Genomic DNA, 17777 nt, shown 5'->3' with positions numbered 1-17777 from the left:
AGTTTATTCGAATTCAACCTTGTAATTTAATATGCGCTATTCTCCTCAATGTATGTATTGATTCTAGTGACTACATTTAGAAAGCTATCTGCCATAGAGTACAAAATGCAGTAGTAGAACAGTAGCGTTTTATAAAGTATTTCAATGTTGCCGCTTCCATAACTTATTTCAGTAGTTTGTAGGATAACCATTGATTTAATTATAGCATCAACTCTACGAGGCATTGAATACATCAAAATTGAACCAGAAACTTTTAATCCGAACTAGCTAAAAGAAATACGTCCGTTATCGAACGGGAGAAATCGATTTGAGGCAGCGAGAGACAAAGGGGTGTAAGTGACATTTGCGATAAAGTTTATTTATGTATAGAAAATGGACTCCCCACTACATAATATATGAGCTGGATATTGAAGGACGCTATAGCCTACTTGCGTCTCTATTCATGAATACACTACGGCATGCTTCACAATCCAGTTCATACATTATGCTCCACGGAGTTCATTTTCTAAACTGGGGACCAGCGTTCACCAGGAATGGTTTCTGCCTAAACTTAAAGTGCTGCGCAGTTTCTAGTTGGCACGAAACTAATTGTCACTGACTGAGAGAAAACACGAAATATGTAGTCTTCACGACGCACATGGAAAGTGAAGTCTTCACAACGTTGTAATTCACCCTTCCTTTCCCATCTTGGGGGACAGCTCATTGCCTAGAATAGATTAACCAATGACGTCACAATGTAAATAGAAAACGAAAAATGAAATGAAATCTTTTGAGTTTTACGTCCCACGCTTATGCCGGTTAGGCTAAAGGAGACTGTGATGATGAGAGATTAATGAAATGATGGAATGAAGAAAGTGGGACGAAACGGGAGAACCCCGAGAAAACCCACGCACACGGTGTTTGTCCACCTTTTCTCTTGGCGGGGGCTGGGATCGATCCCGGGACCCGAAGCACCAGAGGTGAACGCTCTACCACTGAGCCACCGCGGCTCCCTAATGTCAATAAATAAAATAAGTAAATACATAAAATATATTTTTAAAAATAGATATTTGCACGAGATACTGTTATCACTGGCCACCTAACTGCTTTTCTTTTCAGTACAGTAAATAAGTAAATGTAGATGTAGGATTATATGTGAATATATTCTGAATCTAACTGTCTGATTTTGAAATCTTATGCTCTGGTGTAATCTGTTTCTTTGTCAAACCAAAGGCCGCGAGCGAGATGGGGGAGGCTCATAACTTGTATGTAAGTGACACTGGCAATCATTTTTGGATTGGTGAGTGCGTCTGACTTTGAAATTTTGAACTATTGTTCCAAGCATTCAGCATGACATGCAACCTAGTGTCTTAAGAGTTTGAGCATTGCGTGCAAGGGGGGAGATCTGAGTGTAAGTGTGCTTATCCAACCAAACCCTCAGCTTAGGTATTGGAGGTTATTACGTAAACATTAAGAATTGTTTTGATAAAGATGATTGTTGTTGTTATGGCGAACTGGCACAGAAATTTTTACTTATATATAAGGCAGTTCGCATACGTGTAACTTTTTTGAGGGAATGGGGGCAAGATAATGGGGTCATAAGCCGTAGCTCGTTTTGCTTTTATACGTAAATCTGGCACTGATTAAGCAACATATTTTTAGTAAATCATTACAGAAGTTCAATTTATTTATTTGCTAAGAAAATTGAGATCCTCAGCACTAACGCTGCAGCGTTATTAACGCTCATATAGTCCATCCAGTGTTATAGCCATTGATCCAATAAGCCAGCGTTATCGCGCCCAGAGGCGTTGACAATGCTTGGTTAACGCGTGGTTGCCGCCGCTCTCTGTCAGCATTAATTGCGGGTTGATTCCGCTCATATACTCCAAACCTTAAGTGTCTTCACCACCGAAAATTTTAGAAATTTTCTGTAATATCTTCAAAACAAATAAAAATATTCAAAAAGCAAAGAAGTACTGTACTAGACAATATTAATTTTCATGTGATATTGTTATTACGACTCATATATCAGCTTTCGGTTTGCAACTGTCGGTAAATTTAGCATTTTTTTGAAGGTTCTGTAAATAGCAGCACACCACAAGCAAATACATGAATTATGGTAGGGTGTCACATGCAAAATCAGATTGTCTAGTGATTTGAATCTTTGCTTTTTGATTTTTTTTATTCGAAGATATGGCAGAAAAAACTCTAAAGTTTGCGGTAGTGTAATTTTGCTATGGTGAGCACTCTCAATAAACAGGAAAAATGTAGCAAAAGTGAGTAGGTTACGCTAAGTTTAATACCCCTCTCATTAAAAAGAAGGTATTTCAAGTTGATAAACACAAAGCTCCGCATACAGTGGATGGAAACGTTAATCAACAAAAGGAAGCAGAAGTTGTCTGTTGTCATGCTGTAAAGATCCTCAGCATATGCATTAGGGCAGTGTCGTCTTCCTCAACGTATGTTCGTTGATTTGTACCTTTCTTAAGCATAGTTTCGCAGATTGGGCCAACACGTAAAAAGGGCTCCATAAGATTATATTTTGATTCGACTTTCGTTAGTGGAAAAATACAGAATATAACAAATCATATTGCTGAGATAAAAATACACAAGGGAAAAGATGACATTGTTAAATTACTAGGCACAATCATGTGTATATATGCCAAAGTTTTTCACCGCATGAAAGCACCCTACCTACTCACAACAATCTTAGAAGTTTTGAAACGTATAAATAAAAACTCTAAGCAAGTTTATCATCATTGTATGAATTCTTTTGTTCACGAGAATATAGGTTATCATTTTTAGTAATGAACTGCAGAGTTTATTTTGATGTAATGTGGAATGAAGTTACATTTTTATTTCCATTCCATAAATTTCATTATGGTGTTGCATTTCTTCAGTTAATGTCATATTTTGAATTACCCTTTCACCACCTCTATTGCAGTGTATAAATGGTTAATATTATGATTACATTTGCTCATTCTGCATTTGTGTAGGAAAAATAGTACGTAATGTAAGATGCTTCTACAAGTAGGTGCATGGTTAGCAGAGAATGAGGGTCAGAAACAACCTGAAAAGTGCTTTAAGAGGCTAAGTATCTTTCTTTTCCAGAGAATGGTGTAGATTTTTTTGCACTTCAACACTTAGAGGATAGAGACATCGAACAGCTAATACCTCAGGCAGGGCCAAGAGTAAAATTCAAGGTTAACTGGAAATCTTGGAAAAAGGATCTTCAGAAAGCAGATGAAAACAGGATGGTAGGTTATTCTTGTGTGTCAGCTACACATCATAAGTGGAATCCTCATGTTATATTTGTCAGTAGTTCACGTACTGTAAAGTAGAAATAGACTCGTTAACATGGAAGTCGGGAAGTAGATGTGACCTGTTTCAACTACACAGTAGGTATGACAGACTTCTTTCAAGATGAAGGCATTTTGCTCAATTCAACGCGCAATCTGTGAGCACCACTATTTGTGATCATGCATGTTAACCACAGAAGTTATAAGTATAAATAAAATGTGCTTTTTTTTTCAGGCAGACATACAAACCAGAACAATTTTTTAGTTCCTCTTTCGCATTCATGTTATGAAAATCATAGACTGTGTGCTCTTTTGCGTCAACGTCCACAAATGTTTCTAATATCTGTTAGATGTGAAGTGTACAAAACTATACATCCCTAGAATTGGTGATAGATCAATAGCAATAATGTGCCTGTATGGCGGTATTGAAACCCAGCTAATACCATTTAACCTTAATTTTGCCAATACCAACACCATTGAATGTTACTATTAGCCAATCCAATTCCTGTACTCCTACGCTGATAAATTTCACATAATAGTTGCTTTAAGTTGTTACACAAAAACTGGCAAGTTGATGATGCAATTCTTCTTCTTGCGATTCATAAGAGCATTGCTTCCGTAGGAAATGAAAGACTTTAAACTTGTAAAAAAGAGAGAGATATTATAATTAGCTCATTTCAGACAATCATTTCTCTCTATTACTTTTCAGAGATGTAATGATCTTCCTCTTTCCCTTTTTAAAACACTATTAAATGTTAATAGTGTCATACTGTTGCCAAGAGTGTCGTTAACATTGGTCTTGCATTATATTGCAAAGGATTACTAGTTTCAATAAATGTTAGAGTGTAAAAGTGTATTAATCTCTTTAAAAAAATCAATATTTTGGACTAGTATTGTTAAATTGTGTTTTTAACTGATACCACATACCTTTGAAGTTAGGTATCAACCATTCTGATACTTCTTGAAATCTTAGCTATCGACACCGATATTATTGATTTGACGATCCATGTCTACCATTAGATATGGATATATACCATTGATGGATTTGCCAAACAGACTTTATCACTGCCCACACTTCAGTTTTCCACAAACATCCATCAGTATTGCAAGCATCCATATCTGCACTGGCCATTGCTAATGCTGATCAGATGCGTTCATATCAGCAAAATGGTCCTTCCGTGGTACCTGGTATGAGCCGCATTATGAAAATTGACAAGTAGTTAGAATTATAGTACCTCCTTTAACACAAGTATATGTTTGCTCACATTTTTGTTTCCTTCTTGTGTGACGTGGTACTTAAGAAATTAGTCATGTCCTTTGTAGTGTTTTAGCAAATGGCATTCACATGTTTATTAAATACTCATGCTTCTTGTGAGTCATTTTAAGGTTTGTACTCAGTTGCAGGAAGAAGCAGATAGGTTGCTTCTTGACTTAACAACGCCAACATCGTTTGAAAACAGTTCTTGGTGTGAAGGAAGGAAATCAACATTCAATGCAATAGAGAGAGATAGATTAGAAGAAACTCCTGGAACATCCGCAGATTTACGAGAGGAACACCAGCAGGAAGAAAACAGACAAAATACTTCTGACATTCAGTCTCTTGCTTCCAATTCCAGTTCAACTTCTTGCACTCACTCAGTGGAAGGCGAAAAGCAAATCAGGCACAGCGAATCAGAGGGAAATCATGTAAGTTTTGGTGTAATGGAATAAATGTCTACAGGTTTTAATCATGAATGTTTATGGGACTGAATAAAGCAATCATCGCTCAAGGGAAATACATCAATATGGCTTTGTGAATGTAACATTTTTAAAATTGTTTGCATGCCTCTTCTGTGTGAACGTGGATTTATGTCCAAATGACAATTTTCCGTACATGTTAGGTTGTATATTGTATTTATCACTCCATGTTCCTTCTTGATACAAAGAAATCATAAATGGGATCTTATAAGTTTATAAGTAAAGTACAACACATTTTGGTAGCATGTTTATAATGTGAATTTTAAAGATTTAGGAGAAGGATTTCACATTCATTTTTACCATGGAGATCATAAAGGAAAGGGTATTACAGTTTCTTAAGCAAATTTTTAAAATTGCACTCATTTCGATAACCAGACATTTTATCCTTACCCCATTCTGTATACAGCTGGAATTTGCAAGTAGTTACACTGTTACTTCATGCCACTAGCCAGGTTTCAAAGCCAAGCGTGCTTCGTCGTCAGCTGAATCCATGAAATACTACAACAGGTGGATTTCATAAGGTTTACACGAACTACAGTATAGTTTTTTCTCACGTTTACAAATACGTTGAGCACCTAGATAAAATACGAAACATATTGTTATAGCTACTTGGTTGAGATTGAGAACATGAGAGAAAAGTAGAAAACGTAGTTGCTGTAACACTGAAATGAAAATCTGTGTAGTGAAATCCACCAGCGTCGATCCACCTGTCGATGAAGCATGCTTGGCTGAAAATCTGGGTTGTTGAGTGAACAAGCGAACTACTTAGAAATTCCAGATGTATATATGAGGGTTGAGAGTTCTATATGTAATAGCTATACGAAATGGTCTTTTTACTTCAACAATTTGGGACCAGTTTACTACAGAATTTTGTTTTCGTTTATGATAATTTAATCTAAACATAAAAAAATCTACAGTAATTTTCTGTGAAACCTCGTTTACTATAAATGAAATAAACATTTGGTAAAGAATCGGGGTAAAAGTACATATCTTTTTTTTATTTTCAGATACACTCCCTTGCTGCTATTTAAGAAATGTTTTGTCGAATCCCTTCTTGTATTGTACTATTAATGTGGGATAATGGAACATACAGGGACTTTTTCCTGTTGACAAACTCTCCCCAAAAGACCCTGATTGTGATTTTGCGTTTGTGATTAGTCACTCTGATATTATAATCAGATATTCATGCTCATGTTTTCCCTATGTACATTCTCTTCAGTTCAGGTAATTTTAGGTAACACTTCCAGTTGGAGGACTCGTGTAAGAAACCTTAAGGGAAATTATACCTTGTTTTTACTGATAATTCATTTTCATTCTCTACATTTGCACTACATTTATATTTCATTAAAAGTTTTGAAGGTTCACTTTACAATGTAAGAGGGAAATGCAAACTACAGTGAAATAAAAAGATAAAAATAATACGCTTATGAATCAGAAAATGTGAGGTCAATGTATACTTTCTCAAATCTTGCTGTGATTAGGTTTTCAAATGGAGATGCAAGCCATGAAATATATTTGTTTTCGTTGTCTTTCATTAGGGACTACATGGATATCCTTGTTCATAATGCTTTCGTTGCTTGCAGGTGCTTACTATATTGCAATGCACACTGGATGGAAAAGCCATTCTTGCTAAAGGAGAAAAGAACAATGGTTTACTAGATAATGCTTCAAGGTGTAATTTAGCACGACTTATAGTAAAGCATGAGTTAGAAGAAAATCCGACACGGCTAATAACACGAGGTGAATTTACACGCTGGGCACATGAAATAGCAACCATTTTTGGGAAAGAATCACCATCTGTGTATTACGCAGCTTACATTGGAGCCACGAACTACCAAACAAAACGCAATGCTTCTGGGAAGTTGTATGAGGCCTACATTTCAAGAAGAAGAGTTCTAAGAAAGAGAGGAGATATTCCAAGTAGAAGGTCCTCTTCTGCATCACCTACATCTTCACTAGGTGACGACACAGACATTGTTGAAGAACCCATTCCAGACCCAGTAATAGATGAGAAGTTACAGTGGCTCAGAACGTCACTAGATCCCTGGCATGTTGTGTGCGATAATTGGAGAGCAACAGCAGAAGCTAGATTGAAAGCCCTGGAACAGCCTGGGACGGTTGGTGCTTACCTTGACTTGTACCCTGTTTTGAAAACACCACAAGGTTATACATTGGTAAGTGCACTGTTACTGTACTATTGCAAAGTATTTAACAACTGAGTGAGGTGTCTCATTTTTCACAAAACACGTGTTCACTTCAATTCAACGCTGTCCTCATTAAAACATATAGGTCGAATAATGAGGTGGGGAAAAACAAGTAAGATTTACATGTGTACAGACCACTATCACAAGGAAACAGCTCCACCCATAATTGCGCTCAGGCACAGTTTTAAGCTGTGAGAGCTAGATTTAGTTAAAGTTTTGGCATCAAAATTTTGACTGTTAATAGCTATATACATTATGTTAATTGTATTTTATATTCTATTTCTCTCCCTTCCATACTACAGTTTTATATCATGTATTCTACTAGAGAAAGGTACGATGTGGTCTTGATTTGATACGTAGATTTTACTTTCCTTGACCATTACTTTCATCTTATTATATTTGGTTGTTTGTGAATATGTAAAATTGCTGAATTGTAACATTGTGTAAAAAATGCGAGTTTTGTAATTGATTTTCTTCATTCTCTTTCCAATTTGGTAACTTGAACCACTTGAAAGTGAGAAATTAAAAAAAAAGACACATAGAAATAATTAACTATGTCTGTAGATTAAAATTGAAGTCTCCTTGCACTTGCTTGCTGGTGCTGTGAAATTTTGTCTTTTATTTTGTATTTTATTTATTTATTTTTCTTAAGAACCATGGCAAAAGGTTCATATGTTTTTAGTGGATGTGAACTTGATTGGTTTTAGTCATTGTGAACTTAGAATGGCCTACATGAGCTTTGCACAACTTGAATGTTGATCGTAGCAATCTTCCAGAAAAGGGTTCCAGTATATTACCAAAATATTGAAGAAAAATAGAAACTTAAGCAGGTAATTTTAATGTACAGAAACGGTTAATTTTTTTAAGAAAAAAAAGTTTGACCGTTTCCTGTTATGTTTGACACATCGGTTGCTTATCTTTTAATGCGTTAATTACTATTATGAAAAATGAATAAGAAAACTTGATGTTTCATTCCTGTAGGAACATTACTGAGAAATTTTACACTTGTTTCATATTTAAGATTTCATCGTGATACCTCACTACTAATAATGTTGCTCTTTTTGCAGCTGTTGGAGGACTACTCCTTCCTTTACCCTGGTACTGAAGACAATTTGTTTAACAGAATTGTTCTACTTCAAGACAAAATTCTGCATTTGTTGGAGTTGAAAAGAAATTTGAAAGAAATACATTCTCTTTCAGCACCGTACATCTGTGCTATTCATGGTAAGTACAATGCTTCAAGCACTATTTATTTTTGTAATACAGTCAAACCTAGGGTGATCAGGCGTACTGATTTTTGCAGTACAGTATTATTTTTCAAATAGCTTTCCTGTGTGTTCCAAAGACATCTAGAAAATTGAGATTTGTCCTTTTTTAAAAGTCCTGATTAAATTTATTTGCAATACTTTAATGTTTCATTCTTTATTCACAACATATCGAATCACAGGCACTTTTTTTCTGAATGATAAACTTTTTTTTTTCAACACTGCTCAAAAAATTATTGTTAGGAAAATAAAACAATCGACAAACCATTGTTTTGTAATGCAGTTGGTTTTACTGAGAAAGTCTTGTTGAGATGTCGGTAAGGCAGGATTGGTCACTTATTTCAAGTCACAGCAGTGACGCCAATCAATTTAACTGGAGTTTCCTCGTGCCAGTCTTTTTCTGTCATTTTTTAAAATAATCCCAGGCTCTGAAAATCAATTTTAAAAAGTAAGTTTTTAGCCCTAAACGAAGTTTCACTATACGTTCATAAAAATAAACTACAAGCGCATGTATTAATTATGTGTCTAATTAATTATAATGCAAATGATATTATTTGATTATAGTACAAATAAATTTGATTCATCTATTTGCGACTTGCAGTGTGAAGTATTTGCGCTTCTTTCAGTAGTATTACTTGTCTAAATACATTGTTGTGAATAGGCAGAGAGAAAATTCTTTATAGTTCAATCGTGACCTTTTTTTATTGTTTTTGTTGATACTCCATTAAATTGTTTGAAATTCTTTCAACAATCTTGTATTTCGACATGAAAGTATTTGGAGATGTGTTGATTTCTTAAAAATGAATGATTGCCTTGAGGTTAACGTGAAATGAAACAAAGAGATACGTATTGCCGATGCACAGGCTATCATTTATTATTATGCTTCTGTCCTACTTTTCACTTGTCAGAATCTGGTCACCCTAGTCAAACCCATTTAAAACATCATTGGAGGGGACCAGAGGGAAAGGAGCAGTTTCAAAAGTGGCCAATTTTCCCGTTTTCGGTGCACCCATACACTTTGGTGTGGGAAGAGGTCGTGGTCTAAGACCTTCACATATAAACACTGGTGGGCATAGCTCAGTGAAACATGACCAAAAATGGGTCAACAATACAATGAAAATGCCCATAAGACGTGCATATTTTTGACATATATTTTGTATATTGCCCAAAAGAAGGGGCGTGCTCCGTTGAAGGTTGATGGAAGTGAGACTACACGTTGAACTCTACAAGCACTATGAGTTTCATCACACTCGAGCCTGCGGAACAGAGAAACAAATCGAGTCAAAGTCATATGCTCAGAGTGGCTTTATATGAATCAAACACCTTACGTTGTTCGTGCGCATATCCACTCAAGGCGCAGTAATCGGTTAAAGTACTGCATTTTCGTTTTATGCGATCTTGGTCGGGTGGGGACGATTGCATTATAGGATAGTTTTGTCAATGTGCAAATGAAACATGGAGAGTTGGATGTTGTGCCCATGTCATGCTCATTATTTGGTACTTAGGAATGGGCAAAGAAATGTAGCACGTCCGAAGACATCCACAAGAAGACTATTTTATTCACAAGAAGACGAATCTAGGCTCTTGAGCGATATCGATGAACCATTCGTCAGAGGATGAGGAAATCGGCAATTAAACCCTTTTGCATACTTATGTACAAGTACTTTTGTATAATACATTACGTCGTACATAATAATCACCTCAACTGCCTGAGCGGTACTGGGAGTAAGGAAAACCTTGTACTACAGCTCCGGTAATGAATAAATCATTTTGTACCTTTCAATAGCACGTGTTACTCTAGTGCAATGATCATTTTGTTTCTTCGAACAATGTTTTTTTTTAAAGATATGGTGTAGAATGTGCGAAATCCTAACTAGCATTCGCTTCCACTTATTTCATCTATAAGAAGACCATTCAGCGGAAATACGACACATGGCTACGGCATTTTCTTGCGAGAGGTTTGCCTCATATCAAGAAAGTCTGAGCATTGGAAATGGTACGTCCCTTGAATTTGACCCGATTTGTTTCTCTGTTCCGCACACTCGAGTGCGATGAAATTCATGGTGCTTGTCGAGTTCAATGTGTAATCTCATTTGCATAAAACCTAACGGAGCGCGCCCCCTCTTTTGAGCGATATACAAAAAAATATGTCAATCAAATGCGCGCCTTTCACTCTTAGTTATGGCCACCATTATTTATATGTGAAGGTCTTAGGCCACGATTTCTTCTCACATCAAATTGTATGTGCGCAACGCAAACGGGAAAATTAGGCAATTTTGGAACAGTTCCTCTGATACTCTATTAAGCGGATGTTATTTATGAACAGCAAAATCAAACATTTTCTTTTGCTTGATTTTAATTGTACACATCATGAAACGTGTTTCTACGAAGTTTCAGCTAAATTGAAAATTATGAATTTGCCGAAAATCGCATTTTAAGTTCAAAGTTTACAGTATTGCAAGACATAGAGTATAAACTATTATATAGACGTTTGAGAGAAAACAAAAGTATTGAGCTTAATCGGTAGATAGTAAGCGTCCCTCACACCGGGAAGTGCCACATAATGATATTGACATGTTTTTGGTTTTAAAAGTAGTGCGTAATTGGCCCTTATTTTTGTTTACGCACTGCAACTTCTTGTAGGAAGTCTTGAATGGAAGAGAACTTAGTCCACAAATCTGATTACATAGACATATCATTGGCACTGTTGAAAAAACTTTTAAAACATCTACAGCTTGTAAAGTGTGTAAAACTGAAGTTACTACCGAGTCAGCATCCTCTCCATCTTATTTAATTGCTTTCGTATAACAGTGAATTAAGTTTTCATTTATGTGCCACAGATAGTACATAAAAATGACCTCACTTATATGGAGACCTGTCATGTAATTCACCATTTACTGATTTCAGATAAGGACATTTCACCTGACGTGAAGACAAATGTTGCTCTGATTTGTCTGCCACTGTTGCTACCTGTGGTACCCATCAAGAGGAACTGTAAGAGGACAACATGGCGCCCATCAAAATTGGAAATACGTGATGGATTCATCAAACACATTACATCTGACAGTCACCTGCAGAACACAATTCAACAGAGGAAAGAAAAACTACAAAAACTGGGGGCTACATTTCAGACTTTGGTTGTTCTTGTGGGTGAGGACATAACGTCAGTTACATGCTCCTATGTCGTCGTCGAGAACACTTTGTACAAATTCAATTCATTACAAAGCGCTGTTGACACATGTTTCAAAATCTTTCATGCTACTAGTGCTAGGTATCCTGAGGAGTCAGAAAGTGTCTGGTTGTTAATGCAAAGGGGATTTTATGGTATTAAAACAGTTCATGATAGAATGACTCAAGGTGTTCGGTGTCTCATGTCTGATTTAGGCATAAGTGAACCACAATAAAGATACATAATGTTTACCTGTTTTGCATGTAAAAAGAATTTCAATCGTCCATCTGATATTCAATATCATACAAGAAATGTGTGCAAAAATATGGCAAGAGGTACCATGTTTCCTTGTATATATGAGGGTTGTTACAGGTATTTTTCATATAATAGATCACTGCAAAGACACATATCCAATGTACATAAAAATAAAAAGCAATGTAGTAATAGGAGTAGTAGTGTATTGTTAGCAGACAGTGATGTAACTGTATTGCAGACACGTGGTAATTTGTCACAGCCTGTTGTAGAGAAAAGTAGTCAAGTTGTCACAAACGATACAGTACAAAATGTAGTGGAGGATCATATGAGTAAATTCATTTCTAAACTGTATGCACATCCAACTTTTAGCCGTTCACATGTACAAGTTGTGGTTGATGGAATGAAATCCTTATTTAGTCACAATGTGAAGAGATCTTTACAAGCAATGGTTTTAGAGCACGCAGGTGTAGAAGAGTTGCCTGGTAAGTTTCAATTAGCTCTTGAAGAAGTTGTCTCAATAGAACCTCTAAACGGGTTTGAAACAGATTACAAGCGTTTACAATATTTTGAGGTATTAGGCACATACATTAGTCCACAGGAAATTTTAATTGGGGAACGCATGGAAAGAAGACACACGGCTTGTGGTAGCAACATAGAATCTGTTCCTTGTACTATGCAAATGATTCCATTGCGAGTATTATTACAAAAACTTTTCAATAAGGACTCATTTATACGTGAAACATTGAACTACTTTCAATATTTGAATAACTGTGAAGACAATGGCAGTCCTCTTTTGAACATAATTCATGGTTCTGTATGGAAGAACATGCAGCCTTCAGAAGAATACTCAAGACATACATTAGTAGTACCTGTTATTATTTTCTTTGATGATGTTGAAATTGGGAACGCACTGGGGTCACATGCTGGAATTCATAAATTAGGTGCTATATATCTTTCACTTCCACTTCTGCCCCCTTACTATGTGTCACAGTTGAAGAATATTTTCCTTGTATCTTTATTTCATTCAGCTGACAGAACAAAATTTGGAAATGCAGTTACGCTTCAAAAGGTAATAGATGAACTGAATTTCCTAAGAAAAACTGGCGTACAAGTATCAACAAGCTGTTTTAAAGGTGTTGTAAAATTCATTGTTCCTGCTATAACTGGTGACAATTTAGGGTTGAACAGTATTCTGGGTTTTGTTTCAAATTTTGTTGGTAATCACTGTTGCAGGATATGCAATGCAAATAAGAACGAATTACAAAAATTAACCACAGAGGTTCCCACTTTGCTCAGGAGTGTTCTGACATATGAAGATCAGTTGCAGGTAAATGATGTATCTAAGACTGGCATAAAGGAGAAATGTGTGTGGTTAAACCTTGAAGGGTTTGACCTGTTTAACAATGTTGCTGTCGACATAATGCATGATTGGTTTGAAGGTTGCTGTCGTTATGTAATGTCATTCATTGTCAATTATTTGGTACTAGAAAGTAAAGCAATTACCATTGAGACTTTGCAAATGAACCTTGCTAACTTTGAGTTGAGTTGATTTTAGTTTAGCGTCCCTTTCAGCAGCGAGGCTATATGAGACGTGGACCTACTGATTAACGTGGAATCCGAACCACATGAGCTCCCGCCGGGAATTGAACCCGGGTCTCCCACGCCAAAGGCGCCTACGCTAACCGCTTAGCCACGAGGGAGCTCCCTTGCTAACTTTAATTATGGTCCAGATTCCAATTCAAAACCTACAAACTGTATTCAGATTGATGGGGGGAACATAAACATAAAGACGTCAGCTCACGAAATGCTTATTTTGGTGAGGTACTTTGGCCTATTGGTGGGATATTACGTACCCACTAACAATTATGTTTGGCTGTTGTATATTCAATTACGCAAAATTACAGAAAGACTTCTAAATAACAGGGTTTATGATGATACTGTGATTCAACTACAAACTTTGATAGCAGAGTTCAATGAAATGTACTGTTCATTGACAAAATGTCATTTGAAACCAAAGTTTCATTTCCTCACCCACTACCCTGCAATGATGAAAAAATTTGGACCACTGAACCAAATATGGACCATGAGATTTGAAGCAAGACATAGAATTTCAAAGTTCATGGCTAATGTCTCACACAGCAGGGTAAATGTCTGCAAATCAATTGCAATACGAAATCAATTACTCCTTAATGACTTACTTCTTAATAACAATTTGACACATCACATTTCTCATGGAAAAAAGAGGAGGTTTAACAGTGATACAGCAATAGAGGTTAAGCAGAGGTATGCATTACACTCTGAAGCAGACCTTATGTCTGGTTCAAAGGTTAAAGTGAAGGGCCATACCTTTTCTTTGTCTTCTACAATTGCACTTGACATTGATGAATCCAATGGACTTCCTGTTTTTGGTCAAGTAAAAGACATTATAATTCATGATGATGATATAAATTTTTCCTGTGTAGCTTTGGACACGATTGCCTTCAATGAACATGTTTTTGCTTACGAGGTCTGTGTAACAAATAACCATCTGTTTGTAAAGTATGATGAGCTGTTAACACCACTGCCACACACTTACACAGTGATGACTGATGGTGTAAAATACATTACACTTCGATGGCCAATTGATTAGAAAACAGTTTGAAATTGGTGAATCTTGTAAACTGGTTGTTGTGTAAACATAAAAGAAACTCAAAATTATCAGTGTTATCATTCTGTATACAGTATATACTTATGAATAATTATGTAATGGTGTTACTAAGTAATCATATTTCATACCTGTAATTCATATTATTAAGCATCACTATTTTAATGAAGTCATATCGTCCTTTCCATGGGTTGTCAACTCACACAGAAGATCTTGTCGATGTTAATTAATTTTAAGTGTATTCTATCATCCTTCTTACAAGGTTTCTTACTGTATATCTTTATATACTTACTACTATTTCGAAACTACTAAAAAGTGGCTTTTTTATTATTTACTTGTGTATAGTTTGCTGATATATCGCCCTTCATCTGAGAGCATTTTCGGAGCAGGTAATGTTCCATCGATCTTCACATGTTAACCAATTTATAGACTGCAATCCGGTTATCTTCTTTCTTCCCTAAAATATTCACTATATAATTATATGAGCGCAAGAGGGGATGATTCTTAATTAACAAAAGATTGGCTACTTACCATGAATCCTCCCTTGGAATGCCTAAATATTTTTCATACGTTTCGGAACTCGTAGCTGGTTCCTTCCGAACAAGCTGCGAGTTCCGAAACATATGAAAAATATTTAGGTTTTCCAAGGGAGGATTCATGGTAAGTAGCCATTTTTAATTAATATTCACTATGTGGTTTAAATTAATTACAAACATCGTTAAAACTCATTACAATGCTTTTACTTAAACTATACTCTGAATATTATAGCCAAGAAAAAAAAGAGGATCACAGGACTTTAGTATTGGAAATAGGTCAAAATGTAAAGATCGATGGACAATTGCCCTCTTTGAAAATGCTTTCAGGTGAGGGGGGATATATGCACTGCATACACAGGTAAATAATAAAAATGTGACGTTTTAGTAAAATTTATATTAAACCTGTGACTTCTTGGAAGTTCATTGATACAGTGATTTATTTACAAAAAAAAAAAAGAAAGAAAAAAACTGCAGTAATGGTTAAAAACTAATAGAAAAATACTGCATGGCTGCTGCTGTAGTGAAACACAATTTATTGTGGCTGAAATTAGTATCAAGTAGGTAGATATGCAGCAACAGTGTCAAGAAGTGGATGACTTGAACTGTTTAAAGTTAACCAACATCGACAAGGTCATCTAAGTGCTTGGATAGCCCATAATAAGGGCAATAGGAGGAACTCAATGATGAAAATGCTTTGTTTCACAACGTCTTGCACTGTCGTCAAGAGAATATATAACCTCAATACAAAGCAACTGTATTCAAAATTAAATATATCTAGTGACTATTATCATTTCAGTGTAAATGTGAGAAAATTGTAGTAGTTTCAGAATGGTGTTTAAGATAAACGTACAGTAGTATTAAAGCAGAATTTAAGACCATACAAGTGTACTGTTGTTCTATGAGAAGATGCCCCAAGGGAAGAGGAGTAAACACCAAATATATATGTATAAGGACTCTTGGTAAAGTATTTTTCTTTGTAAAAGCAGATGTGACATGATAAAATACATGTGAAATAAATAAGCACAAAAAATTTTATTTAAAAAACACCAGTAAATTATATGCTGCACACGTGTTCTTCCATTTACATCGTACAGACATATGGAAACCACTAGCTTATTCAATGTTTATTTGTATTTATGTACAGATTAAATAGACATCCATTTGACATGGTTAGCAACAGAAGTATTGTGTAGTTTTGGATATTTTATAAATTTAGATTGTTACATATGTTTGATGGTTAATGGAAGCTATACTTGTCTACTGCACATATAAATATGTGTGTGTGTGTTTTGCAAATAAAGCATTGAAGTGACATATAAATTGCTCTCTTAAATTCATATGTATATATCTCCTATTTACATATGGTGAAAAGGCAGTTAACTATAAAGGTAACCAAGAAAGTTCTGTCGCTTTTTTGTGGAGGTCTGTGTTCATTGGCTCTCACACCGTGAGCTGAATGCCAATGGAGATAAAGCGAAGATCAGTTATTGGTGTGGTATATCCAACATACTAGCGGTGTGGTAGTTCAGTTACACCGTGAACTTACATAAGGACAGAGTGAACATGGGTCTTCTACAGAGCGTAATAAGGGCGTGTATGCTGTAACGCTGCTGCAGCGGGACAGAAAATATGCCAGGCCTTTGGTGAGGATGTCATAACTACGCGGAGAGTGCAGCAGTGATTTAACAAGTTAAGGACGGTGACGAAACACTCGAAGATGCACCACGTGCCGGAAGTCCAACACATGTACAAAATGAAGATCTTCAGGCAGCAATTGAGAACAATGGCCAGACATGTGAGGAACTGGGACTACAATTCAGTATGAGTGGAGAAATCATTCGGCAGCTTGGCGGAGAAACCATCTCCATCAGCTTGGGAAGTACTACAAGTTGGGTCGACGGGTTCACATGATTTTACTCCGGACCAGAAGGCAACGCGAGCAAACACCTGTGTTTCTGTGCTGTCTCGTCTGAGGAATGAGCCATTTTTTGGACAGGGTGTTTACATGTGATGAGAAGTGCGTCCTGTACGAGCTCCACGGTCCTATCATCATTGGTTAGCATCCTGTGAACTGGTTCCAAACAGCTGATTCCAGCACTGCACCAGAAGATTCTTCTGTGTGATTGGTGAACTGCTCGCGGCATCGTGCATCTGGAACTGTTACCAGCTGATCAGAGCATCAATGTAACTGTGTACTGTTAGCAATTGAGGCGTGTTCAAGAAAACCTGAAAACTGTGGAGCCAGCACTTCTAAATCGCAAAGTTTTTCTCCTGTTACAGAACAACGCTAAGCCCCATGTGGCTAGGATGACCCGGAACACGATTTTCCGCCTTGGATGGGAAACACGTGCATCCGACATACTCCCCGAACACGGCACCGTCCCATTATCACCTGTTGTACACGACTGTACATTTTTTAGTACAGAAAAGCAGGTGCTGATAAGATATATTTACATTATGTACTGTAACCACTTCAAGATTTTGTGACTATGTTTCATGTAAATATGTGCACTTTTGCCATGGTGAACAATTTCCTTCATGGAAATAACTCTATATTGTAATGCATCCACATATTTCCTTCTATTCTTCATATGTACATTGCAATATTACATTCCATACTTAACCTAATGTGTACAGGATGGTTCAAAACTTAAATCATCAAACTGTTTAGTAAGCCTCAATGATGTCG

General features: G+C 36.3%; 2 protein-coding genes across 2 annotated transcripts; both read left to right on the top strand.

Annotated features, from left to right (window-relative positions):
• The first annotated feature begins 4640 nt into the window (after window positions 1–4640).
• LOC145678944 (uncharacterized) lies at window positions 4641–12421 on the top strand. Its single transcript, XM_081749551.1, has 4 exons — window positions 4641–4964; window positions 6599–7189; window positions 8287–8443; window positions 11392–12421. Exons 1-4 carry the CDS (start codon window positions 4641–4643, stop codon window positions 11886–11888), a joined length of 1569 nt encoding a protein of 522 aa, XP_081605677.1. The 3' UTR covers window positions 11889–12421.
• LOC145678943 (uncharacterized) lies at window positions 11979–13457 on the top strand. The gene has a single exon (XM_081749550.1). The coding sequence runs from the start codon at window positions 11979–11981 to the stop codon at window positions 13455–13457; it is 1479 nt and encodes a 492-aa protein (XP_081605676.1).
• The last annotated feature ends 4320 nt before the right edge of the window (window positions 13458–17777 follow it).

Source organism: Thermobia domestica, chromosome 2 (assembly GCF_964235325.1).
Source record: "Thermobia domestica chromosome 2, izTheDome1.hap1.1, whole genome shotgun sequence".
NCBI lineage: Eukaryota > Metazoa > Arthropoda > Insecta > Zygentoma > Lepismatidae > Thermobia > Thermobia domestica.
The sequence above is the reverse complement of the archived record's forward strand: the minus strand, read 5'-3'. Positions and strand labels throughout refer to the sequence as shown.

What these genes read in the sequence shown, in the direction of transcription:
- LOC145678944 (XM_081749551.1), top strand. Translation starts at nt 4,641, where the DNA reads ATGCTTCTTGTGAGTCATTTTAAGGTTTGTACTCAGTTGCAGGAAGAA. An exon ending in CACCACAAGGTTATACATTG is followed by an intron (nt 7,190 to 8,286) that starts GTAAGTGCACTG and finishes CTCTTTTTGCAG; the next exon opens with CTGTTGGAGGACTACTCCTT. An exon ending in GTACATCTGTGCTATTCATG is followed by an intron (nt 8,444 to 11,391) that starts GTAAGTACAATG and finishes TACTGATTTCAG; the next exon opens with ATAAGGACATTTCACCTGAC.
- LOC145678943 (XM_081749550.1), top strand. Translation starts at nt 11,979, where the DNA reads ATGGCAAGAGGTACCATGTTTCCTTGTATATATGAGGGTTGTTACAGG.